Source organism: Oncorhynchus clarkii, chromosome 11, assembly GCF_045791955.1.
Source record: "Oncorhynchus clarkii lewisi isolate Uvic-CL-2024 chromosome 11, UVic_Ocla_1.0, whole genome shotgun sequence".
In the NCBI taxonomy this organism is placed as follows: Eukaryota; Metazoa; Chordata; class Actinopteri; order Salmoniformes; family Salmonidae; genus Oncorhynchus; species Oncorhynchus clarkii.
Genome location: NC_092157.1, coordinates 18970354 through 18993373, shown reverse-complemented (window position 1 = coordinate 18993373; position 23020 = coordinate 18970354). Strand labels below are relative to the sequence as shown.

The following is a 23020-nucleotide window of genomic DNA, read 5'->3' as shown; positions in this document are numbered from 1 at the left end:
CCTAGCATCAAAGTAGCTTGGTGACAAAAATCAGAAAAGCAATCAAATTAATTGTTTACCTTTGATGATCTTCGGATGTTTTCACTCACGAGACTCCCAGTTGCACAATAAATGTTCCTTTTGTTCCATAAAGATTATTTTTATATCCAAAATACCTCCGTTTGTTTGGCACGTTATGTTCAGAAATCCACACTAAATAGCGGTCACGACAACGCAGACGAAAATTACAAATAGTATCCGTAATGTCCACAGAAACATGTCAAACGTTTTTTATAATCAATCCTCAGGTTGTTTTTAAAATATATAATTGATAATATATCAACCGCAACTGTCTTTTTCAGTAGGAGAGGGAATGGCAATGGCTGCCCAAACTCTGTTGCGCCAAGCAAAACGCTGCTGGCAGCCGGCCATACAATGATGCGATGTTATCGTTCTCGCTCATTTTTCAAAATAAAAGCCTGAAACTATGTCTAACGACTGTTGACACCTTGAGGAAGCGTTAGGAAAAGGAATCTGGTTGAATCCCTTTAAATGGAGCAAAGGCAGGCTATGGAACATGGGGTTTTCAAAATAGAAGCCACTTCCTGGTTTGATTTTCCTCAGGGTTTCGCCTGCAAAATCAGTTCTGTTATACTCACAGACAATATTTTGACAGTTTTGGAAACTTTAGAGTGTTTTCTATCCTAATCTGTCAATTATATGCATATTCTAGCATCTGGTCCTGAGGCCGTTTACTTTGGGAACATTATTTTTCCAAACATAAAAATAGTGCCCCCTAGCTTCAAGAGTACAGTGGGGAGAACAAGTATTTGATACACTGCCGATTTTGCAGGTTTTCCTACTTACAAAGCATGTAGAGGTCTGTAATTGTTATCATAGGTACACTTCAACTGTGAGAGACGGAATCTAAAATCCAGAAAATCACATTGTATGATTTTTAAGTAATTCATTTGCATTTTATTGCATGACATAAGTATTTGATCATCTACCAACCAATAAGAATTCCGGCTCTCACAGACCTGCCCTCCTGTTCTCCACTTATTACCTGTATTAACTGCACCTGTTTGAACTCGTTACCTGTATAAAAGACACCTGTCCACACACTCAATCAAACAGACTCCAACCTCTCCACAATGGCCAAGACCAGAGAGCTGTGTAAGGACATCAGGGTTAAAATTGTAGACCTGCACAAGGCTGGGATGGGTTACAGGACAATAGGCAAGCAGCTTGGTGAGAAGGCAACAACTGTTGGCACAAATATTAGAAAATGGAAGAAGGTCAAGATAATGGTCAATCACCCTCGGTCTGGGGCTCCATGCAAGATCTCACCTCGTGGGGCATCAATGATCATGAGGAAGGTGAGGGATCAGCCCAGAACTACACGGCAGGACCTGGTCAATGACCTGAAGAGAGCTGGGACCACAGTCTCAAAGAAAACCATTAGTAACACACTACGCCGTCATGGATTAAAATCCTGCAGCGCACGCAAGGTCTCCCTGCTCAAGCCAGCGCATGTCCAGGCCCGTCTGAAGTTTGCCAATGACCATCTGGATGATCCAGAGGAGGAATGGGAGAAGGTCATGTGGTCTGATGAGACAAAAATAGAGCTTTTTGGTCTAAACTCCACTCGCCGTGTTTGGAGGAAGAAGAAGGATGAGTACAACCACAAGAACACAATCCCAACCGTGAAGCATGGAGGTGGAAACATCATTCTTTGGGGATGATTTTCTGCCAAGGGGACAGGACGACTGCACTGTATTGAGGGGAGGATGAATGGGGCCATGTATCGCGAGATCTTGGCCAACAACCTCCTTCCCTCAGTAAGAGCATTGAAGATGGGTCGTGGCTGGGTCTTCCAGCATAACAACGAAACACACAGCCAGGGCAACTAAGGAGTGGCTCCGTAAGAAGCATCTCAAGGTCCTGGAGTGGCCTAGCCAGTCTCCAAACCTGAATCCAATAGAAAAGCTTTGGAGGGAGCTGAAAGTCCGTATTGCCCAGCGACAGCCCCGAAAGGTCTGTATGGAGGAGTGGGCCAAAGTCCCTGCTGCAGTGAGTGCAAACCTGGTCAAGAACTACAGGAAACGTATGATCTCTGTAATTACAAACAAAGGTTTCTGTACCAAATATTAGGTTCTGCTTTTCTGATGTATCAAATACTTATGTAATGCAATAAAATGCTAATTAATTACTTAAAAATCATACAATGTGATTTTCTGGATTATTGTTTTAGATTTCGTCTCTCACAGTTGAAGTGTACCTATGATAAAAATTACAGATCTCTACATGCTTTGTAAGTAGGAAAACCTGCAAAATCGGCAGTGTATCAAATACTTGTTCTCCCCACTGTATCTGTCTGTGTATGTTCTGTAGGATAGATTTTTCAATATGTGTACTTTACAGGGCGATTCTAACAAGTTTCTCTCTCACACTTTTGTTTTCTCTCTCTCTCTCTCTCTCTCTCTCTCTCTCTCTCTCTCTCTCTCTCTCTCTCCTACAGGATGGATTATCTCAGTATCACTTTGTTGGTTCTGCCTCTACGATAGAGAGAGACAGACAGAGACCCTACTCCTCCTCTCGCACCCCCTCTGTGTCCCCTGTACGAACCTCACCCAACAACCGCTCAGGTCAGTGTGTGTGTGTGTGTGTGCGTGTGTGTGTGTGTGTGTGTGTGTGTGTGTCAGAGGAGGCTGGTGGGATGAGCTGTAGGAGGACTGGCTCATTGTAATTGCTGGAATGGAATAAATGGAACGGTATCAAATACAGCTAGCCTGCCTGTGGCTGTCCTTCCTCCACAGCGAATTTAGCCTGGTGATGAGGCAGAAAAGTGCTTTTCCTCCCCCTGGCTTAGTGGACTCTTTAACTGGCCCTGGCCTTTGCTTCAGAGCAACTAGCTTCCCTGCTTAATGGTGTGTGTGTGTGTGTGTGTGTGTGTGTGTGTGTGTGTGTGTGTGTGTGTGTGTGTGTGTGTGTGTGTGTGTGTGTGTGTGTGTGTGTGTGTGTGTGTGTGTGTGTGTGTGTGTGTGTGTGTGTGTGTGCGCGTCTGTGCCTGTGTGTCAATGAAAAAAACATCACTATGTCTTGCCACTTCATTTCTCTGCACCTACTAAGAACAGTATTATTATCATACTGCAAGTGAGAGTGTGGTATAGTAGTGATAACAGTTCCCCGAGGAGTGAAGTTAGACATGATGACGTAAGTTGTAAGAGGAGGAGAGGGGAAGATGAGACTAACTTTGAATATTGACATTGAGAATCAGGAGCTTAGAGGGATTGTCACGCCCTGACCGTAGATTGCTTTGTAGGTTTCTATTTTTTGTTTGGTCAGGGTGTGATGTGGGTGGGTATTCTATGTTGTAGGTCTAGGTTTTCTTTTTCTATGTGTTTGGCCAGGTATGGTTCCCAATCAGAGGCAGCTGTCGATCGTTGTCTCTGATTGAGAGCCATACTTAGGCAGTCTGTTTTCCCATTTTGAGTTGTGGGTGATTATTTTCTGGTTAGTGTTTGTTGCACCTGTCAGAACTGTTTGTTGGTCGTTTTGTTGTTTTGTTTGTGTATTCATCTTTATTAAAGGTATTATGGATACTTACCATGCTGCACTTTGGTCCTCCTCTCCTTCCACCAACGACAATCGTTACAGGGATATAGAAACTCTGCTCTCTCCTTTATCACGCTCTATTCCTGCGTTGCATGGTTCCCTCGTTCTTCTGTTCCCCTGCTCTCCAGTACATGCTGTTCTGGATCTGCTACAACCATGTTTTCTAGCCTCTGAGACCGATCAAAGCAGATTGAGAGAGAGAGAGAGAGAGAGAGAGAAAGAGAGAGAGAGAGAGAGAGAGAGATGTGTGCGTCATCATCATTCAAGCGTAGGACCTTGTCTGTTCTCTGTGATTAACACTAGCCAAGAGAGACCCTGACCTAGGGGCCCATGCACACACACTGTCTCCATGGGACTGTAGTAAATGATAAGGGTTTCATGGCTGAACTGTTTCTCTCCTCAGACAATCTCAGAGTAACTGACTGATCCTGCTCACATGCCTGTTCTAACTGTGAGTGTGTGTGCATGTGCGTGCATGTGTCTGTGCAAGCGTGTGTGACCTTTCAAAGCCCCTTGGCGCTCACTGTACCATGCTGATAGCTCTCAGACCTGATCTCCATGGGTAACCGTATCTAACAGTGATGAGCTTGGTCTCCGGGGTTACGGGATCTAACGGTGTTGTGTTACGGTAGTGATTATCCGTTTAACATAGTTGCTGTCACAGGGTTGTCACACTCCCCTCCCCTCTCCTCCCCTTCCCACCCCTCCTCTCCCCATCCCTCCTCTCCCCTCTCCTCTCACCACCTCTCTCCTCCTTTCCCCTCACGCCTCCTCTCCCCTCCTCAACCCTCCTCTCCCCACCCTTCCTCTCCCCTCCCCACCCCTACTCTCCCTTCCCATCTCCCCTCCTCTCCCCATCCCTCCTCTCCCCTCTCCTCTCACCACCTCTCTCCTCCTTTCCCCTCACGCCTCCTCTCCCCTCCTCAACCCTCCTCTCCCCACCCTTCCTCTCCACTCCCCACCCCTCCTCTCCCCACCCTTCCTCTCCCCACCTCTATTCTCCCTTCACATCTCCCCCTCCTCTCACCTTCTCTCTCCTCTCCTCTCCCCACCCCTCCTCTCTTCTTCCCTCCCCTCCTCTCCCCTCCCTGCTTCTCCCATCCCCTCCCCACCTCCCTCTCCTCTCCCCACCCCTCCTCTCCCCACCCATCCCCACCTCTCCTCTTCCCTCCCCTCCTCTCCTCCTCTCTCTCTTGTTCTAGTAAGGAACAGTACGTTGTGTATGTTTCTATTAGGTTATTTATATTTATAGAATAGTGTAGTCTTGTAGGGATGAACATGCTACTTAAAGCCTTCTCTGATCTGGATGGTTTAATGCAGTGTAGGTGAGCAGTTGATATTATGTATGAAGTATTCACTTGATAAGAGTGTTTAGGTAAGCAGTATCATAGAGACTGTAGTGTGTGGGTAAGCATTTTCAGGGGACTGTAAGAGGAGATCACATGCCCCCTGTGAGTGAGTGTCTGTGTGTTCTGGTGTGCGTGTGAGTAAGGGTTTTCAAGGGAATTACTGTGTGCTACTCTGACCTGCAGGAGACGACCTTCGGGCTGTCACACTAAACATACCTAATGATGAGTAATGTGTGTGTGTGTGTGATTGTGTGTGTCTGACCGGTGTGTGTGTAATACAGTAAGCGCCCCAGCCTCTCCCAGAGAGATGATGAGTATGAAGGATCACAAGCCCGAAAACGACTCCACGGCAACCAACGCAGGTTTCCACAGCAACAAAGGAGAGCACACATCCCGGAAAGACGCCATGGCAGGTGTGTGAGAGGAGATATAAAGAATAGATTATTACTTTCTATCTACGCATCTCTTTCCGCCATTCTCCCCCCTCTCGCTCTCCCCCTCCCACTCTCTCCCCCCTCTCTCTCTTCCCCCCCTCTCTCTCCCCCTCCCTCTCTCTCTCCCCCTCCCTCTCTCTCTCCCCCCTCTCTCTCCCCCTCCCTCTCTCTCCCCCTCCCTCTCTCTCTCCCCCTCCCTCTCTCTCTCCCCCTTCCCTCTCTCTCCCCCTCCCTCTCTCTTCCCCCTCCCTCTCTCTCCCCCCTCTCTCTTCCCCTCCCTCTCTCTTTCTCCCCTCTCTCCCCTCACTCTCTCTCTCCCCCCTCCCTCTCTCTCTCTCCCCTCACTCTCTCTCTGCTCTCTCTCCCCCTCTCTCTCTCTCCTCCTCCCTCTCTCTCTCCCCCCTCCCTCTCTCTCCCCCCTCTCTCTATCTATTGCTGAGTTTTTCTCATATAATAACCTCAATAGATCACAAATAAAATAATGTCCAGGACAAAGGTTTGAGTTCTTGACTCAAACGGTTTATTGTGAAACTCAACAGGCTACTGTATCCTACGCCAGGTACATCTGTATAATACACAAATCATCAACAATTAGCTATCTTACTTGTCCATCGCCTCAGTCAAGACCTGCCACATCCAGAATCCTACATTTGTTTTAGTTTTGTTTTCAAAGCATCTTTGATATTGTCTTTGTAATGAAAGTGCTATATAAAATCCATCTATTATTATTACTATTGTAATATACAGGTAACTGCAGTAAATGAGGGTTCTGGTGGCTCTGTTGTGGTCTGGGGTGTCATTTTCCTGGCATGGTTTAGGTCCTCTCTACCCCTTAGAGGACAAGGTAATCGCCAATACAGCCATTCTGACTGATCATTTTTATCCTGATGGGAGTGGTTTCTTCTAGGATGACAGTGCCTTCATCCACAGGGCACAAGTGGTCACTGAATGGTTTGATGAGCATGAAAACGATGTAAACCATATGCCATGGCCATCTCAGTCACCAGAACTCAACCCAATTGAACACTTCTGGGAGATTCTGGAGCAGTGCCTGAGATAGCGTTTTCCACCACCATCAACAAAACACCAAATGATGGTATTTCTCATGGAAGAATGGTGTCGCATCCCTCCAATAGAGTTCCAGACACTTGTAGAATTGATGCCAAGGTGCATTGAAGATGTTCTGGCTCGTGGTGGCCCAACGCCCCTTTATTTTGGCAGTTTCCTATAGCTCTCTTAACTCATTAATTAAGAGGCATTCACTAATTACTAGTTTAAACTTGCATTCTGTATAGACATTTTGTCACTAATTAACTGTGTGACTTAAAGGCTGATGTTGTTTTCACCAGAGTCTCTGACATGTTCTCAGGTTAAAGACTGATGTTTTCATCAGAAGTTCTGACATGTTCTCAGGTTAAAGGCTGATGTTGTTTTCATCAGAAGTTCTGACATGTTCTCAGGTTAAAGACTGATGTTTTCATCAGAAGTTCTGACATGTTCTCAGGCTGAAGGCTGATGTTTTCATCAGAAGTTCTGACATGTTCTCAGGTTAAAGACTGATGTTTTCATCAGAAGTTCTGACATGTTCTCAGGCTGAAGGCTGATGCTGTTTTCATCAGAAGTTCTGACATGTTCTCAGGCTGAGGGCTGATGTTGTTTTCATCAGAAGTTCTGACATGTTCTCAGGTTAAAGACTGATGTTTTCATCAGAAGTTCTGACATGTTCTCAGGTTAAAGACTGATGTTTTCATCAGAAGTTCTGACATGTTCTCAGGCTGAAGGCTGATGTTGTTTTCATCAGAAGTTCTGACATGTTCTCAGGCTGAAGGCTGATGTTGTTTTCATCAGAAGTTCTGACATGTTCTCAGGCTGAAGGCTGATGTTGTTTTCATCAGAAGTTCTGACATGTTCTCAGGTTAAAGACTGATGTTTTCATCAGAAGTTCTGACATGTTCTCAGGCTGAAGGACACATTCTCTCTTTAATATAAGTATTCTTTCTCACACATCTTCTCCATCTATTTCTCTCAGTCTTTGTCTTACTTTTTCTGTCTTTCTTTCCTTCTCTCTCTCAATTCAATTAAAAGGGCTTATATTGGCATGGGAAACACATGTTTACATTGCCAAAGCTATTGAAATAAACAATTTAAAAAAGACCAGTAAACATTACACTCACAAATGTTCTATCCCTCTCTCTCTCTCTCTCTCTCCCCCTATCTCTCTCTCTCTCTCTCTCTCTCTCTCTCTCTCTCTCTCTCTCTCTGTCTCTGTCTCTGTCTCTCTCCCTCTCTCTCTCTGACACGCTCTCTTTATCTCTCTTTCTCTCTCACACTCTTTCTCTCTCTCTCTCTCACACTCTTTCTCTCTCTCACTCTCTCTCTCTCTCGCTCTTTCTCTCTCTCACTCTCTCTCTCTCTCGCTCTTTCTCTCTCTCTCTGACACAATCTCTTTATCTCTCTCTTTCTCACACACTCTCTCTCACTCTCTGACACTGTCTCTCTCTTTCTCTCTCTCTCACACACTCTCTCACTCTCTGACACTGTCTCTCTCTTTCTCTCTCTCTCACACACTCTCTCTCTCTCTGACACCATCTCTCTCTTCTTTCAGTCCAAATCTCCTGTGGAACATCCACGTTGTTCCGGAACTCTTATGTAACTGCTAATGACGACATTAAACACAACCAGGTGAGTTACAGTACAACTACAAACACACACCCACACACACACACATACAAATACATACATGCACATGCAGACATGCACACACACTCACATTGCTGCAAGCACACACAGACACACACAGATTTTTATGGCACGTCTTGTTAGCAAGTTACCTCCTTGGCATCTGGTGCCATGGTGATGGTTGTCATGGTGGCGTCTTCAGGAAGGTGGAGTTTCTGATAAGCTCTGATGTGTTCCGGAATCTTCACCAATGCCCCGCCCACAAACTGGAGAGCGTGAAACCGTGGAAACCTGAAACCACACCCCGCGCTTATCCAATTAAAAACCTTATCTTATCACCTCAGATGAAGTTAGACCAATTAAACGGCTCTGTGAAATGTGTCAACGTAAAGTTAAAACAGCCACAATTTTGGAAGATGAAACTAACTGTATAGTTTCTGATGTGTGATTAGTTTTTATTTCCTCTCCAGATCCCTCCTCAGCCCATGACCATAGCTCCACAGGCAGACTGCTCCTCTACACCTATAAAAGAATACGACACGTTCCCTCCATCCCTCCCTCCATCCTTCCCTCCGCCGCAGAACCCTGGCCGCATGCTGGATGACTCCTTCTTCGTGCCTCCAGACCAGCCCCTCCCCCAGCCCCCGTCTCAGGCTGCCACTGACCTCCGGATGCACCTGGGCCTCAAATCCACCGGCAACTACGTGGACTTCTACTCTGCATCCCGGCCCTACTCCGAACTCAACTACGAGACCAGCCACTACCCGGCCTCGCCTGACTCCTGGGTCTAGAGACAGGAGTCACAACTTATCTCTGGTCCTGGAGAGACATAGGCTTGTGCAGGCTTTAGCTCCAGCCTTGCAGTAACAACACCTGATTCAAGTAATTAAAGTCTTATGAACAGTTGTTTTTAGGATATCAGGTTTATTAGTGCTGGGCTGGAACAAAAGCCTCCATGGTCCTGTAGCTCTCCAGGACTGGGAGTGAAAACACTGGTGTAGAGTAAGGTGGGAGTGGGAGGTTAATATTAGTTACTAACCGCAGCAGAGATTGAGGGGGTAGAGGAGGGAGGTGCCAGGGGGTTGTAAGGGACTGAGGCGTGAAGAGAGACTGTGCATGTGCATGAATACCACAATACATTTTCTTTCTGCCAGTTCAGTTTGATCAAAGCTTTGTTCCACTGGGAAAGTGAATGTATGGATATGTCTAAAGGGAGAGAAAGAAAGAGAGGGAGAGAGACAGAGGAAAGAGAGAGAGAGAGAGAGAGAGGAAAGAGAGGGAGAGAGACAGAGGAAAGAGAGAGAGAGAGAGAGAGAGAGGAAAGAGAGAGAGAGAGAGAGAGAGAGAGAGAGGAAAGAGAGAGAGAGAGAGCCTTGATGGAAAGAAAGAGAGAGAGAGAGAGAGAGAGAGAGAGTGAAGGCCTTGATGGAAAGAAAGCGAGAAAACAAGTGAATGATGACGGAGGGCTCTTACATTGACCTTCAGGAAGGAGGAGAAGAGACGAGGTGTTGAGAAATGGAGGAGAGGAAGAGTGGCGGTGAGGGTTCTTTGGCTAATCGGGATGAAAAGCGACAGAACAGAGAAGGGAGAGAGGGATGAGTGGAATACACCAAGCTCAAGGCAAGAGTGGATGTTTACAGGAAAAACTAAGGGAGCAGCTTTCCACCCATTCATTACATTGACTTCTGACTTTCACCTTTCTATGGAATGTCCTCTATTCAAGAACACTCTTCCACCCATTCATTACATTGACTTTCACCTTTCTATGGAATGTCCTCTATTCAAGAACACTCTTCCACCCATTTTATTTTCACATATTTTTTATTTGTATTTTTTTAAGTTGTGGATGTATAGTATTTTTGGTGTACAGTACAGTGACAGTTGAGAGACTTGTGTGGTATTGTGTATATTACACGAGTCACTAGCGACCGACCACTGCATATTGTTAGTCTGTAACATGGGAGGCTGAGAAGAAAACACACACCATTTGGAACAATGTCTATCAATGATCACTGTCTCCCTTTCCCACACCACATCTGTTTGAACAGCCAGTGGTTGACTAGCAGTATTGTCTGTTCTCTGATCACGAAAAATGTCTGTCCAAAGCAGTTCAAGACCGACTACAACACCGATGACATCATTCCACACTCCTTCTTGACAGACTGCTTTTTCACTGCCTAAACAATTAGATGTAGATATTTTAAATATACGTTTCTTGTTTCTCCGTTTCCACACACTGATATTTTATTTTGAAGATACAGTATTTAAAGGTTCTGAATTAAAATGGTTTTGTCATCCACAGTTACATGATACAATCTGTCCCGTGTACAAGAACCAACCTTCTGCTTTCTAAGACGTTCTACTAGGTTGTACATACCACCACTGTACATTAGAGAGAGAAGTGACATTGTGCCAAACTTTGCCCTCTCTGGTTCCAGCCCTAGACTGGAGGATGTATGGGACTCTCAGTTGACGTTTACAGACCATGACCAGTCATTCTCTCTCTTGTTTGTAACTGCTTTGGTTTTGATGGGAGTAAGTTATACACTACCTACAGAGGGGTATCACTATAGAAAGGGGTACGTACGTCTCCTTCGTAAATGAACAGACCTGCCTATGTTAGTTGAGCGTGTATGTGTGTGTGTGTGTGTGTGCGCGTTTGGGTGTGTGTCTTGATCACTGTCTGAAAGAAGAGGCATCCCTCCAGATAAGAGTCAGATTTTACAAAACACAACCCAAAGCAAAATTCACTTGACTGACATGAATGACAAATCCATATATACGCAGCCTTCAGAAAGGATTCACACCTCTTGACTTATTCCACATTTTGTTGTTACAGCCTGAGTTCAAAATGGATTAAATATGTTTTTCTTCTCACTCATCTACACACAATACCCCATAATGACGGTGAAAACAGGTTTTTAGAAATGTTTGCGTGTTGTGTTGAAAATGAAATACAGAAATATCTCACAACTTTGGCAGCGATTGGGAGTCTTTCTGGGTAAGTCTAAGAGCTTTACACACCTGGATTGTGCAACATTATACCCATTATTTTTGAAATTCTTCAAGCCCTGTGTTTTCAAGTCTGCCATAGGTAATTTATTTGCATTTATTTTTTCCACCCTTTTTCTCCCCAATTACGATCTTGTTTCATCGCTGCAACTCCCCAATGGGCTCTGAAAAGGGGAAGGTTGAGTCATGTGTCCTCCGTAACATGACCCGCCAAACTGCGCTCCTTAACACCCGCCCGCTTAACACTGTTCAATTGACGACGGAGGTCAGCTGGCAGGCGCCCGGCCTGCCACAAGGCGTCGCTAGAGCGTGATGAACCAAGTAAATGAACCAATGGAACATGGTACTCAGTAATGTATTGTATTGAATTTGCCCCAAACATAACACCTTGTATTCAGGACAAACGGTTAATTGCTTTGCCATATTTTTTAGCAGTTTTACTTTAGTGCCTTATTGCAAACAGGATGCATGCTTGGAATATGTTTTATTCTGTACAGGCTTCCATCTTTTCACTCTGTCATTTAGGTTAGTATTGTGGAGTAACTACAATGTTGTTGATCCATCCTCAGTTTTCTCCTATCACAGCCATTAAACCCTCTACTGTTTTAACTTCACAATTGGCCTCATGGTGTAATTTTAGGAATAATAGGAATAATTTTCTTTGTAATGACTGGGTGTATTGATACACCATCCAAGGTGTAATTAATAACTTCATCATGCTCAAAGGGATATTCAATGTGTTTTTTAAAAACCCATCTTTAACCCTTCTTTGTGAGGCACGGAAAAACATCCCTGGCCTTTGTGGTTGAATCTGTGTTTGAAATTCACTGCTCGGCTGAAGGACCTTATAGATAATTGTATGTGTGGGGTACAGAAATGAGGTAGTCATTCAAAAATAATGTTAAACACTATTATTGCATACAGAGGGAGTCCATGCAACTTATTGTGACTTGTTAAGTACAGTTTTACTTTTGAACTTATTTAGGCTTGCCATAACAAAGAGGTTGACTACAGCGGAGGCTGCTGAATGGAGGACGGCTCATAATAATGGCTGGAACGGCACTATTGGAATGACATCAAACACATAGAAACCATGTGTTTGATACCATTCCACCTATACCACAACAGCTATTACCACAAGCCCATCCTCTCCAATTAAGCTGCCACCAACCTCCTGTGGTTGAATACTTATTACTCAAGACATTTAAGCTTTCATGTTTTATTAATTTGTAAAAAAAAAAATATTGAAAAACATCATTCCACATTATGGGGTATTGTGTGTAGGCCAGTGACACAAAAACAACAATATCATCCATTTTAAATTCAGACTGTTACACAACAAAATGTGGAAAAAGTCAAGGGGTGTGAATACTTTCTGAAGGCACTGCATATATATATATATATATATATATACAATGGTATCAAACACATGATTTATGTGTGTTTGATGTCATTCCATATACGTGTGTATATATATATATATATATATATATATATATATATATACATACATATACTTTTTATGTGCAGGTTTCGGTGTCACTAAAAGCAACAATGTTTTATGGAGAGAAAAAAAACCATGTACAATATGACTCTGTTCACGTGACTGTACTGATGATGACGATGATGATGAAGTTTGAACCCCCTGTTGAGAAGACAGCTCAGTTCCAATATTCACACTAGCATACTAGTTATTTGGCCATACATTCTAAGCAGTACGCTAGAGTAGATATTGGAACGTAGCAGAACCAACAGAACCTAGCTGATGATAGTGATGATGTTGACACTATGGTGCGCGTTGTGATGTCGTGTGTTCTGGCTTATTAGAAGACCTTACTGAGTGTGGATGCTACCTTTAACACCAGGTAAATAAAAGACTCTTTGCAATCTATTCTACCTATTCAACATTTATTTCACCAGCTAAGTCATGAAGATAGTTTTTTTATTATTCACATTTTATTAATTACTTCAAAGTCATATAAGTCACTTGAACTTCTTCCAAAAGTGAAAGCCAAGGTCGACAGTGACATTTAAAAACTCCCTTGAGGTTGGAAGAAACATTGAGTTGCCAGGGCATAAGTACAGAGGATGTTTAGACAGTAGTTCATCACTTTAACCCATCCTGGGCCAATCCTTTTCTATCACATCCTACCACATTTACCCAGATCTAAGATTATGTTTTTTTATCCTGTGTGTGTGTGTGTGTGTGTGTGTGTGTGTGTGTGTGTGTGTGTGTGTGTGTGTGTGTGTGTGTGTGTGTGTGTGTGTGTGCGTGTGTGTGTGTGTGTCCACATCCTGAAAGCTATTTCCCTGCTACTGCTGTGTGTGTGTGTGTGTGTGGGTCCACGTCCTGAAAGCTATTTCCCTGCTGCCCTGCAGATAAATCACATGCCACATGGTGTTATCTCCCTGACAGGCTCCACTGACAAGCAGCTGATTACATCTGGACTCATAAACACCTCCATTGGGGACTGGGCCAGCAGACATGTTGTTACATGTCCAACTGAAAATAGGCTCTGTCATAATGTGGATAGCTTACAAATGTATCCACAGACCTGATGCATTCTAGCCATGCATACACTGACTATGGAGTAATAGACATGTTTCAAATAGAATGATAATCCCTTACATACCACTCTATAGATGAATAACAACAGTGACAAGATATAGACAGACCCTTTAACTCTCCTGGTACTTTCCCCCTGCAGTCACATTTGATTCATTTCATCAAAGAGCTCGGTGCCTGGCTACAAAGCCAGCCTGGAAGTGTTTTAGAAGAGCGGAAGAAGGAGGTGGTGGCACTTTGACAGTTGACTAGAACTAATTTCCTTGCTGTGATCCAATGTAGTGCTCCGCGATAACTGTATTGTCGTGATTATTACCCTTCACAATAATTAGACACGTTAGACACTGTCAGAGAAAGTAGTCCCACAGTGGATGGGTGGTGGTAATGTGGCATGAAAATAGCTCTTCAATTTCACCTCCATTTTATGCCTCAAACACGGCAGAGACAGACACCGCCGGGGACGTGGTACCACGCTGTACTGTTCCTCTCTGCTCTGATGCTCGCCTCTGCCCATCGAGCCGTGGCAAACCTCGGGCACAGAGGAGGTGTGTGCGTGGATGGGTGTGTGCATGTGCATGCGTCAAGGGTGAAATTGTGGTTTAGATAATTGGGGGGCGAACAGTGGATGGGGTGTCCAGGGGGTCCTCTTTTAAAACACATTTCCTGCAATTATACACAGTATAAGTGGAAGGATAAGTGGAAGGCCTCCCCCCCAAGAATTGAAATATTGAATTAACATATATTATAATATATGTTACTTTAAAGGTTGACTTTGGGCAAAAATGCTAAAAACAACATCTTTAAATTGTATAACTGATCAATGCATCATACCAGATCATTGAATGCTTAAAAAACAAAAGAAAGTTGGCTACAGAATGAATGAGTGAATGAATGAGTGAATGACGTCAACGCATACTGGAAGAGTTACTGGCTAGCTACAAAGTGGCAAACTTAGCTAACAAACTAGCTACTTGGGTCATGGTGTGCATGACAAGAATGACACATCGATGAACCACCAAAGGCACACCCCGTTTCTGTTAGAAAATTGAGAAAGAAGAGGAGTTGGACCGTTTTTTCGCACCCAAAGTTGATAGTTAAAGCTAATTTTCTGCAATTCTACACATTTTGCCATTGCTTTTGACGTGTTTGTATGCTATCTGGGGGGACCCACAAGCCGAAACACTTTTAACATAAATGATTGGGGGGTAGAGGGGACAAACCAAACTGTTCTGGAAATTTCACCTATGGCATGCACATATGTGTGTGTGCACGCGTGGTGGTTCAGTCTAGAGGGTTTGAAACAAATATCTATTTCTGATTAAACAAAGATGAGCATTCAGCAGTGTGCCAAAGATACAGACAGACAGACCTATCAGCATTATGTATGAGAAACAGAATTCTAATCCGCTTTAGGAGCGAGGTAGGGTCCAGGGTCCAGATACAGAGAAAATCAGATGGAGCAAGACAGAGGGAGGTAGCGAGAGAGAGAGAAGAGGGAGAAAGAAAGGGTAGCTGAGAGAAATGGGAGAAGAGGGGGACTAAAAGACGACAGCGGCAGTGAGAAAGAAGAGCCCAGACTGCTCTGTGTGATTCGTTTAGGGCCATGTTAGAAACCCTGACGGTTCAATTTGAGCTCTGCCTAGGAACCTGGCGTCGGGCGCATACGATAGGAATGATTAATGTTGCTGATGAGCTAAATACAAAACCTCTGGTGTGTGGAATAGCAACATGAATGGAGGAATAGTGGAAAATAGCCTTGCTATGCACAGCACCTAAACTCTGTAAGATGTGACTGGCAGGGAATGGTTTGGACCTAAACCTTGCTATGCACAGCACCTAAACTCTGTAAGATGTGACTGGCAGGGAATGGTTTGGACCTAAACAGGGGTTTTAGCCTGGTGTTCATTACATGCCAGATGCCACAGTAAAGGGGACACATTTAGTAGGCCGCTATTACTTTTTGAAAATGACACAATGAATATTTGTAAATGTCATCATTGTGTCCCTCCCTCTCCTCCTACTTCACACATAGAAGCACACACCATGAGGTGTCCTGTCAGATGGAATCTCCTCACCCTGAATGAAGCATGACAGTACAGTAGAGTGTTACCCATTGGAGACAAGAATAGACAGTTATTCTTTACCGTTGCAGAAACTAGTCTTTGGTTTTAGCCTGCTGTGAAACCATACCCCCTACAGAGAGAGAGAGAGAGAGAGAGAGGGAGAGAGAGAGAGAGAGAGAGAGAGAGAGAGAGAGAGAGAGAGAGAGAGAGAGAGAGAGAGAGAGAGAGAGAGAGAGAGAGAGAGAGAGAGAGAGAGAACGTGTGTTCTTGTCAGATGAGGCATAGTCACTAACTTGTGACGTCCCCATTCTGTCTCTCTGTAAACCATCACAGAGAGAGCTTCTCCCAGGCACACGAACACACACACACATAGCAATCGTTCTGGGACTTTGTGTTTTTCTTTAGCTGTGGTCACTAACCCCCAGCCAAACACAGACAGACCGACCGACAGGACAGACATACCTCAGTGTAGTCTACCCACTGTTACCTGCTCTGTCTACCCACTGTTATCTCTCTGTCTACCCACTGTTACGTGCTCTGTCTAGCACTGCTGTTATCTGTTCTGTTTAACACCACTGTTACCTGTTCTGTCTATCACTACTGTTACCTGTTCTGTCTATCACTACTGTTACCTGTTCTGTCTAGCACTGCTGTTACCTGTTCTGTTTAACACTACTGTTACCTGTTCTATCTATCACTACTGTTACCTGCTCAGTCTAGGACTACTGTTACCTGTTCTGTCTATCACTACTGTTACCTGTTCTGTCTATCACCACTCTTACCTGCTCTGTCTAGGACTACTGTTACCTGTTCTGTCTAGCACTACTGTTACCTGTTCTGTCTATCACTACTGTTACCTGCTCAGTCTAGGACTACTGTTACCTGTTCTGTCTATCACTACTGTTACCTCTTCTGTCTAGGACTACTGTTACCTGCTCAGTCTAGGACTACTGTTACCTGTTCTGTCTAGCACTACTGTTACCTGTTCTGTCTAGCACTACTGTTACCTGTTCTGTCTAGCACTACTGTTACCTGTTCTGTCTATCACTACTGTTACCTGCTCAGTCTATGACTACTGTTACCTGTTCTGTCTAGCACTACTGTTACCTGTTCTGTTTAACACCACTGTTACCTGTTCTGTCTATCACCACTGTTACCTGCTCTGTCTATCACCACTGTTACCTGTTCTGTTTAACACTACTGTTACCTGTTCTGTTTAACACTACTGTTACCTGTTCTGTCTATCACTACTGTTACCTGTTCTGTCTATCACCACTGTTACCTGTTCTGTCTATCACTACTGTTACCTGTTCTGTCTACCACTACTGTTACCTGTTCTGTCTATCACTACTGTTACCTGTTCTGTCTATCACTACTGTTACCTGTTCTGTCTATCACCACTGTTACCTGTTCTGTCTATCACTACTGTTACCTGTTCTGTCTACCACTACTGTTACCTGTTCTGTCTATCACTACTGTTACCTGTTCTGTCTACCACTACTGTTACCTGTTCTGTCTATCACCACTGTTACTTGTTCTGTCTATCACTACTGTTACCTGTTCTGTTTAACACTACTGTTACCTGTTCTGTCTATCACCACTGTTACTTGTTCTGTCTATCACTACTGTTACCTGTTCTGTTTAACACTACTGTTACCTGTTCTGTCTATCACTACTGTTACCTGTTCTGTCTATCACTACTGTTACCTATTCTGTCTATCACCACTGTTACCTGTTCTGTTTAACACTACTGTTACCTGTTCTGTCTATCACTACTGTTACCTGTTCTGTCTATCACTACTGTTACCTGTTCTGTCTATCACTACTGTTACCTGTTCTGTCTATCACCACTGTTACCTGTTCTGTCTATCACTACTGTTACCTGTTCTGTCTATCACTACTGTTACCTGTTCTGTTTAACACCACTGTTACCTGTTCTGTCTATCACTACTGTTACCTGTTCTGTTTAACACCACTGTTACCTGTTCTGTCTATCACCACTGTTACCTGTTCTGTCTATCACTACTGTTACCTGTTCTGTCTAGCACTCCTGTTACCTGTTCTGTCTACCCACTTTTACCTGTTCTGTTTAACACCACTGTTACCTGTTCTGTCTATCACTACTGTTACCTGTTCTGTCTATCACCACTGTTACCTGTTCTGTCTATCACTACTGTTACCTATTCTGTCTATCACTACTGTTACCTGTTCTGTTTAACACCACTGTTACCTGTTCTGTCTATCACTACTGTTACCTGTTCTGTCTATCACCACTGTTACCTGTTCTGTCTATCACTACTGTTACCTGTTCTGTCTATCACTACTGTTACCTGTTCTGTCTACCACTACTGTTACCTGTTCTGTTTAACACCACTGTTACCTGTTCTGTCTATCACTACTGTTACCTGTTCTGTCTATCACCACTGTTACCTGTTCTGTCTATCACCACTGTTACCTGTTCTGTCTAGCACTACTGTTACCTGTTCTGTCTACCCACTGTTACCTGTTCTGTCTATCACTACTGTTACCTGCTCTGTCTATCACTACTGTTACCTGTTCTGTCTACCACTACTGTTACCTGTTCTGTCTACCACTACTGTTATCTGTTCTGTCTATCACTACTGTTACCTGTTCTGTTTAACACTACTGTTACCTGTTCTGTCTATCACCACTGTTACCTGTTCTGTCTAACACCACTGTTACCTGTTCTGTCTATCACTTCTGTTACCTGCTCTGTCTATCACTAATGTTACCTGTTCTGTGTAACACCACTGTTACCTGTTCTGTCTATCACTTCTGTTACCTCTTCTGTCTATCACTACTGTTACCTGTTCTGTTTAACACTACTGTTACCTGTTCTGTCTATCACTACTGTTACCTGTTCTGTCTAGCACTACTGTTACGTGTTCTGTCTATCACTACTGTTACCTGTTCTGTCTATCACCACTGTTACCTGTTCTGTCTATCACTACTGTTACCTGTTCTGTCTATCACTACTGTTACCTGTTCTGTTTAACACCACTGTTACCTGTTCTGTCTATCACCACTGTTACCTGTTCTGTCTATCACTACTGTTACCTGTTCTGTCTAGCACTCCTGTTACCTGTTCTGTCTACCCACTTTTACCTGTTCTGTTTAACACCACTGTTACCTGTTCTGTCTATCACTACTGTTACCTGTTCTGTCTATCACTACTGTTACCTGTTCTGTCTATCACTACTGTTACCTGTTCTGTCTATCACCACTGTTACCTGTTCTGTCTATCACCACTGTTACCTATTCTGTCTATCACTACTGTTACCTGTTCTGTTTAACACCACTGTTACCTGTTCTGTCTATCACTACTGTTACCTGTTCTGTCTATCACTACTGTTACCTGTTCTGTCTATCACCACTGTTACCTGTTCTGTCTATCACTACTGTTACCTGTTCTGTCTATCACTACTGTTACCTGTTCTGTCTACCACTAATGTTACCTGTTCTGTTTAACACCACTGTTACCTGTTCTGTCTATCACTACTGTTACCTGTTCTGTCTATCACCACTGTTACCTGTTCTGTCTATCACCACTGTTACCTGTTCTGTCTAGCACTACTGTTACCTGTTCTGTCTACCCACTGTTACCTGTTCTGTCTATCACTACTCTTACCTGCTCTGTCTATCACTACTGTTACCTGTTCTGTCTACCACTACTGTTACCTGTTCTGTCTACCACTACTGTTATCTGTTCTGTCTATCACTACTGTTACCTGTTCTGTTTAAAACTACTGTTACCTGTTCTGTCTATCACCACTGTTACCTGTTCTGTCTATCACCACTGTTACCTGTTCTGTCTATCACTACTGTTACCTGCTCTGTCTATCACTACTGTTACCTGTTCTGTCTATCACTACTGTTACCTGTTCTGTCTATCACTACTGTTACCTGTTCTGTCTATCACTACTGTTACCTGTTCTGTCTATCACCACTGTTATCTCCCCTGTCTATCACTACTGTTACCTGTTCTGTTTAACACTACTGTTATCTCCCCTGTCTATCACTACTGTTACCTGTTCTGTCTAACACTACTGTTATCTCCCCTGTCTATCACTACTGTTACCTGTTCTGTTTAACACTACTGTTACCTGTTCTGTCTATCACCACTGTTACCTGTTCTGTCTACCCACTGTTACCTGTTTTGTCTATCACTACTGTTACCTGCTCTGTCTAGCACTACTGTTACCTGTTCTGTCTATCACTACTGTTACCTGTTCTGTTTAACACTACTGTTACCTGTTCTGTCTATCACCACTGTTACCTGTTCTGTCTATCACTACTGTTACCTGTTCTGTCTATCACCACTGTTACCTGTTCTGTCTATCACTACTGTTACCTGTTCTGTCTATCACTACTGTTACCTGTTCTGTCTATCACCACTGTTACCTGTTCTGTCTATCACCACTGTTACCTGTTGTCTATACCACTGTTACCTGTTCTGTCTATCACCACTGTTACCTGTTCTGTCTATCACTACTGTTACCTGTTCTGTCTAGCACTACTGTTACCTGTTCTGTCTATCACTACTGTTACCTGTTCTGTCTAGCACTACTGTTACCTGCTCTCTCTAGCACTACTGTTACCTGCTCTGTCTAGCACTACTGTTACCTGTTCTGTCTAGCACTACTGTTACCTGTTCTGTCTATCACCACTGTTACCTGTTCTGTCTATCACTACTGTTACCTGTTCTGTCTAGCACTCCTGTTACCTGTTCTGTCTACCCACTGTTACCTGTTCTGTTTAAAACTACTGTTATTTGTTCTGTCTACCCACTGTTATCTGTTCTGTCTAGCACTACTGTTACCTGTTCTGTCTAGCACTACTGTTACCTGTTCTGTCTATCACCACTCTTACCTGTTCTGTCTATCACTACTGTTACCTGTTCTGTCTAGCACTACTGCTACCTGTTCTGTCTAGCACTACTGTTACCTGTTCTGTCTACCCACTGTTACCTGTTCTGTCTATCACTACTGTTACCTGTTCTGTCTAGCACTACTGTTACCTGTTCTGTTTAACACTACTGTTACCTGTTCTGTCTATCACCACTGTTACCTGTTCTGTCTATCACTACTGTTACCTGTTCTGTCTACCCACTGTTATCTGTTTTGTCTAACACTACTGTTACCTGTTCTGTCTATCACTACTGTTACCTCCCCTGTCTAACACTACCGTTACCTCCCCTGTCTAACACTACTGTTACCTCCCCTGTCTAACACTACTGTTACCTCCCCTGTCTTACACTACTGTTACCTGTTCTGTCTATCACCACTGTTACTTGTTCTGTCTATCACTACTGTTACCTGTTCTGTTTAACACTACTGTTACCTGTTCTGTCTATCACCACTGTTACTTGTTCTGTCTATCACTACTGTTACCTGTTCTGTTTAACACTACTGTTACCTGTTCTGTCTATCACTACTGTTACCTGTTCTGTCTATCACTACTGTTACCTATTCTGTCTATCACCACTGTTACCTGTTCTGTTTAACACTACTGTTACCTGTTCTGTCTATCACTACTGTTACCTGTTCTGTCTATCACTACTGTTACCTGTTCTGTCTATCACTACTGTTACCTGTTCTGTCTATCACCACTGTTACCTGTTCTGTCTATCACTACTGTTACCTGTTCTGTCTATCACTACTGTTACCTGTTCTGTTTAACACCACTGTTACCTGTTCTGTCTATCACTACTGTTACCTGTTCTGTTTAACACCACTGTTACCTGTTCTGTCTATCACCACTGTTACCTGTTCTGTCTATCACTACTGTTACCTGTTCTGTCTAGCACTCCTGTTACCTGTTCTGTCTACCCACTTTTACCTGTTCTGTTTAACACCACTGTTACCTGTTCTGTCTATCACTACTGTTACCTGTTCTGTCTATCACTACTGTTACCTGTTCTGTCTATCACTACTGTTACCTGTTCTGTCTATCACTACTGTTACCTATTCTGTCTATCACTACTGTTACCTGTTCTGTTTAACACCACTGTTACCTGTTCTGTCTATCACTACTGTTACCTGTTCTGTCTATCACTACTGTTACCTGTTCTGTCTATCACCACTGTTACCTGTTCTGTCTATCACTACTGTTACCTGTTCTGTCTATCACTACTGTTACCTGTTCTGTCTACCACTACTGTTACCTGTTCTGTTTAACACCACTGTTACCTGTTCTGTCTATCACTAATGTTACCTGTTCTGTCTATCACCACTGTTACCTGTTCTGTCTATCACCACTGTTACCTGTTCTGTCTAGCACTACTGTTACCTGTTCTGTCTACCCACTGTTACCTGTTCTGTCTATCACTACTGTTACCTGCTCTGTCTATCACTACTGTTACCTGTTCTGTCTACCACTACTGTTACCTGTTCTGTCTACCACTACTGTTATCTGTTCTGTCTATCACTACTGTTACCTGTTCTGTTTAACACTACTGTTACCTGTTCTGTCTATCACCACTGTTACCTGTTCTGTCTATCACCACTGTTACCTGTTCTGTCTATCACTACTGTTACCTGCTCTGTCTATCACTAATGTTACCTGTTCTGTGTAACACCACTGTTACCTGTTCTGTCTATCACTTCTGTTACCTCTTCTGTCTATCACTACTGTTACCTGTTCTGTTTAACACTACTGTTACCTGTTCTGTCTATCACTACTGTTACCTGTTCTGTCTAGCACTACTGTTACGTGTTCTGTCTATCACTACTGTTACCTGTTCTGTCTATCACCACTGTTACCTGTTCTGTCTATCACTACTGTTACCTGTTCTGTCTATCACTACTGTTACCTGTTCTGTTTAACACCACTGTTACCTGTTCTGTCTATCACCACTGTTACCTGTTCTGTCTATCACTACTGTTACCTGTTCTGTCTAGCACTCCTGTTACCTGTTCTGTCTACCCACTTTTACCTGTTCTGTTTAACACCACTGTTACCTGTTCTGTCTATCACTACTGTTACCTGTTCTGTCTATCACTACTGTTACCTGTTCTTTCTATCACTACTGTTACCTGTTCTGTCTATCACCACTGTTACCTGTTCTGTCTATCACCACTGTTACCTATTCTGTCTATCACTACTGTTACCTGTTCTGTTTAACACCACTGTTACCTGTTCTGTCTATCACTACTGTTACCTGTTCTGTCTATCACTACTGTTACCTGTTCTGTCTATCACCACTGTTACCTGTTCTGTCTATCACTACTGTTACCTGTTCTGTCTATCACTACTGTTACCTGTTCTGTCTACCACTAATGTTACCTGTTCTGTTTAACA

General features: G+C 43.5%; 1 protein-coding gene across 1 annotated transcript in view; it reads left to right on the top strand.

Annotated features, from left to right (window-relative positions):
• The window catches only part of LOC139420325 (catenin (cadherin-associated protein), delta 2a), a 383017-nt gene extending 373704 nt beyond the window's left edge, over positions 1 to 9313 (top strand). Inside the window, exons 22-25 of the mRNA XM_071170302.1 lie at positions 2501 to 2627; positions 5228 to 5359; positions 7986 to 8062; positions 8530 to 9313. Of these exons, the coding sequence (XP_071026403.1) occupies positions 2501 to 2627; positions 5228 to 5359; positions 7986 to 8062; positions 8530 to 8850 (657 nt within the window). The 3' untranslated portion in view covers positions 8851 to 9313. The remainder of the gene's footprint in view (positions 1 to 2500; positions 2628 to 5227; positions 5360 to 7985; positions 8063 to 8529) is intronic.
• Positions 9314 to 23020: the final 13707 nt, after the last annotated feature.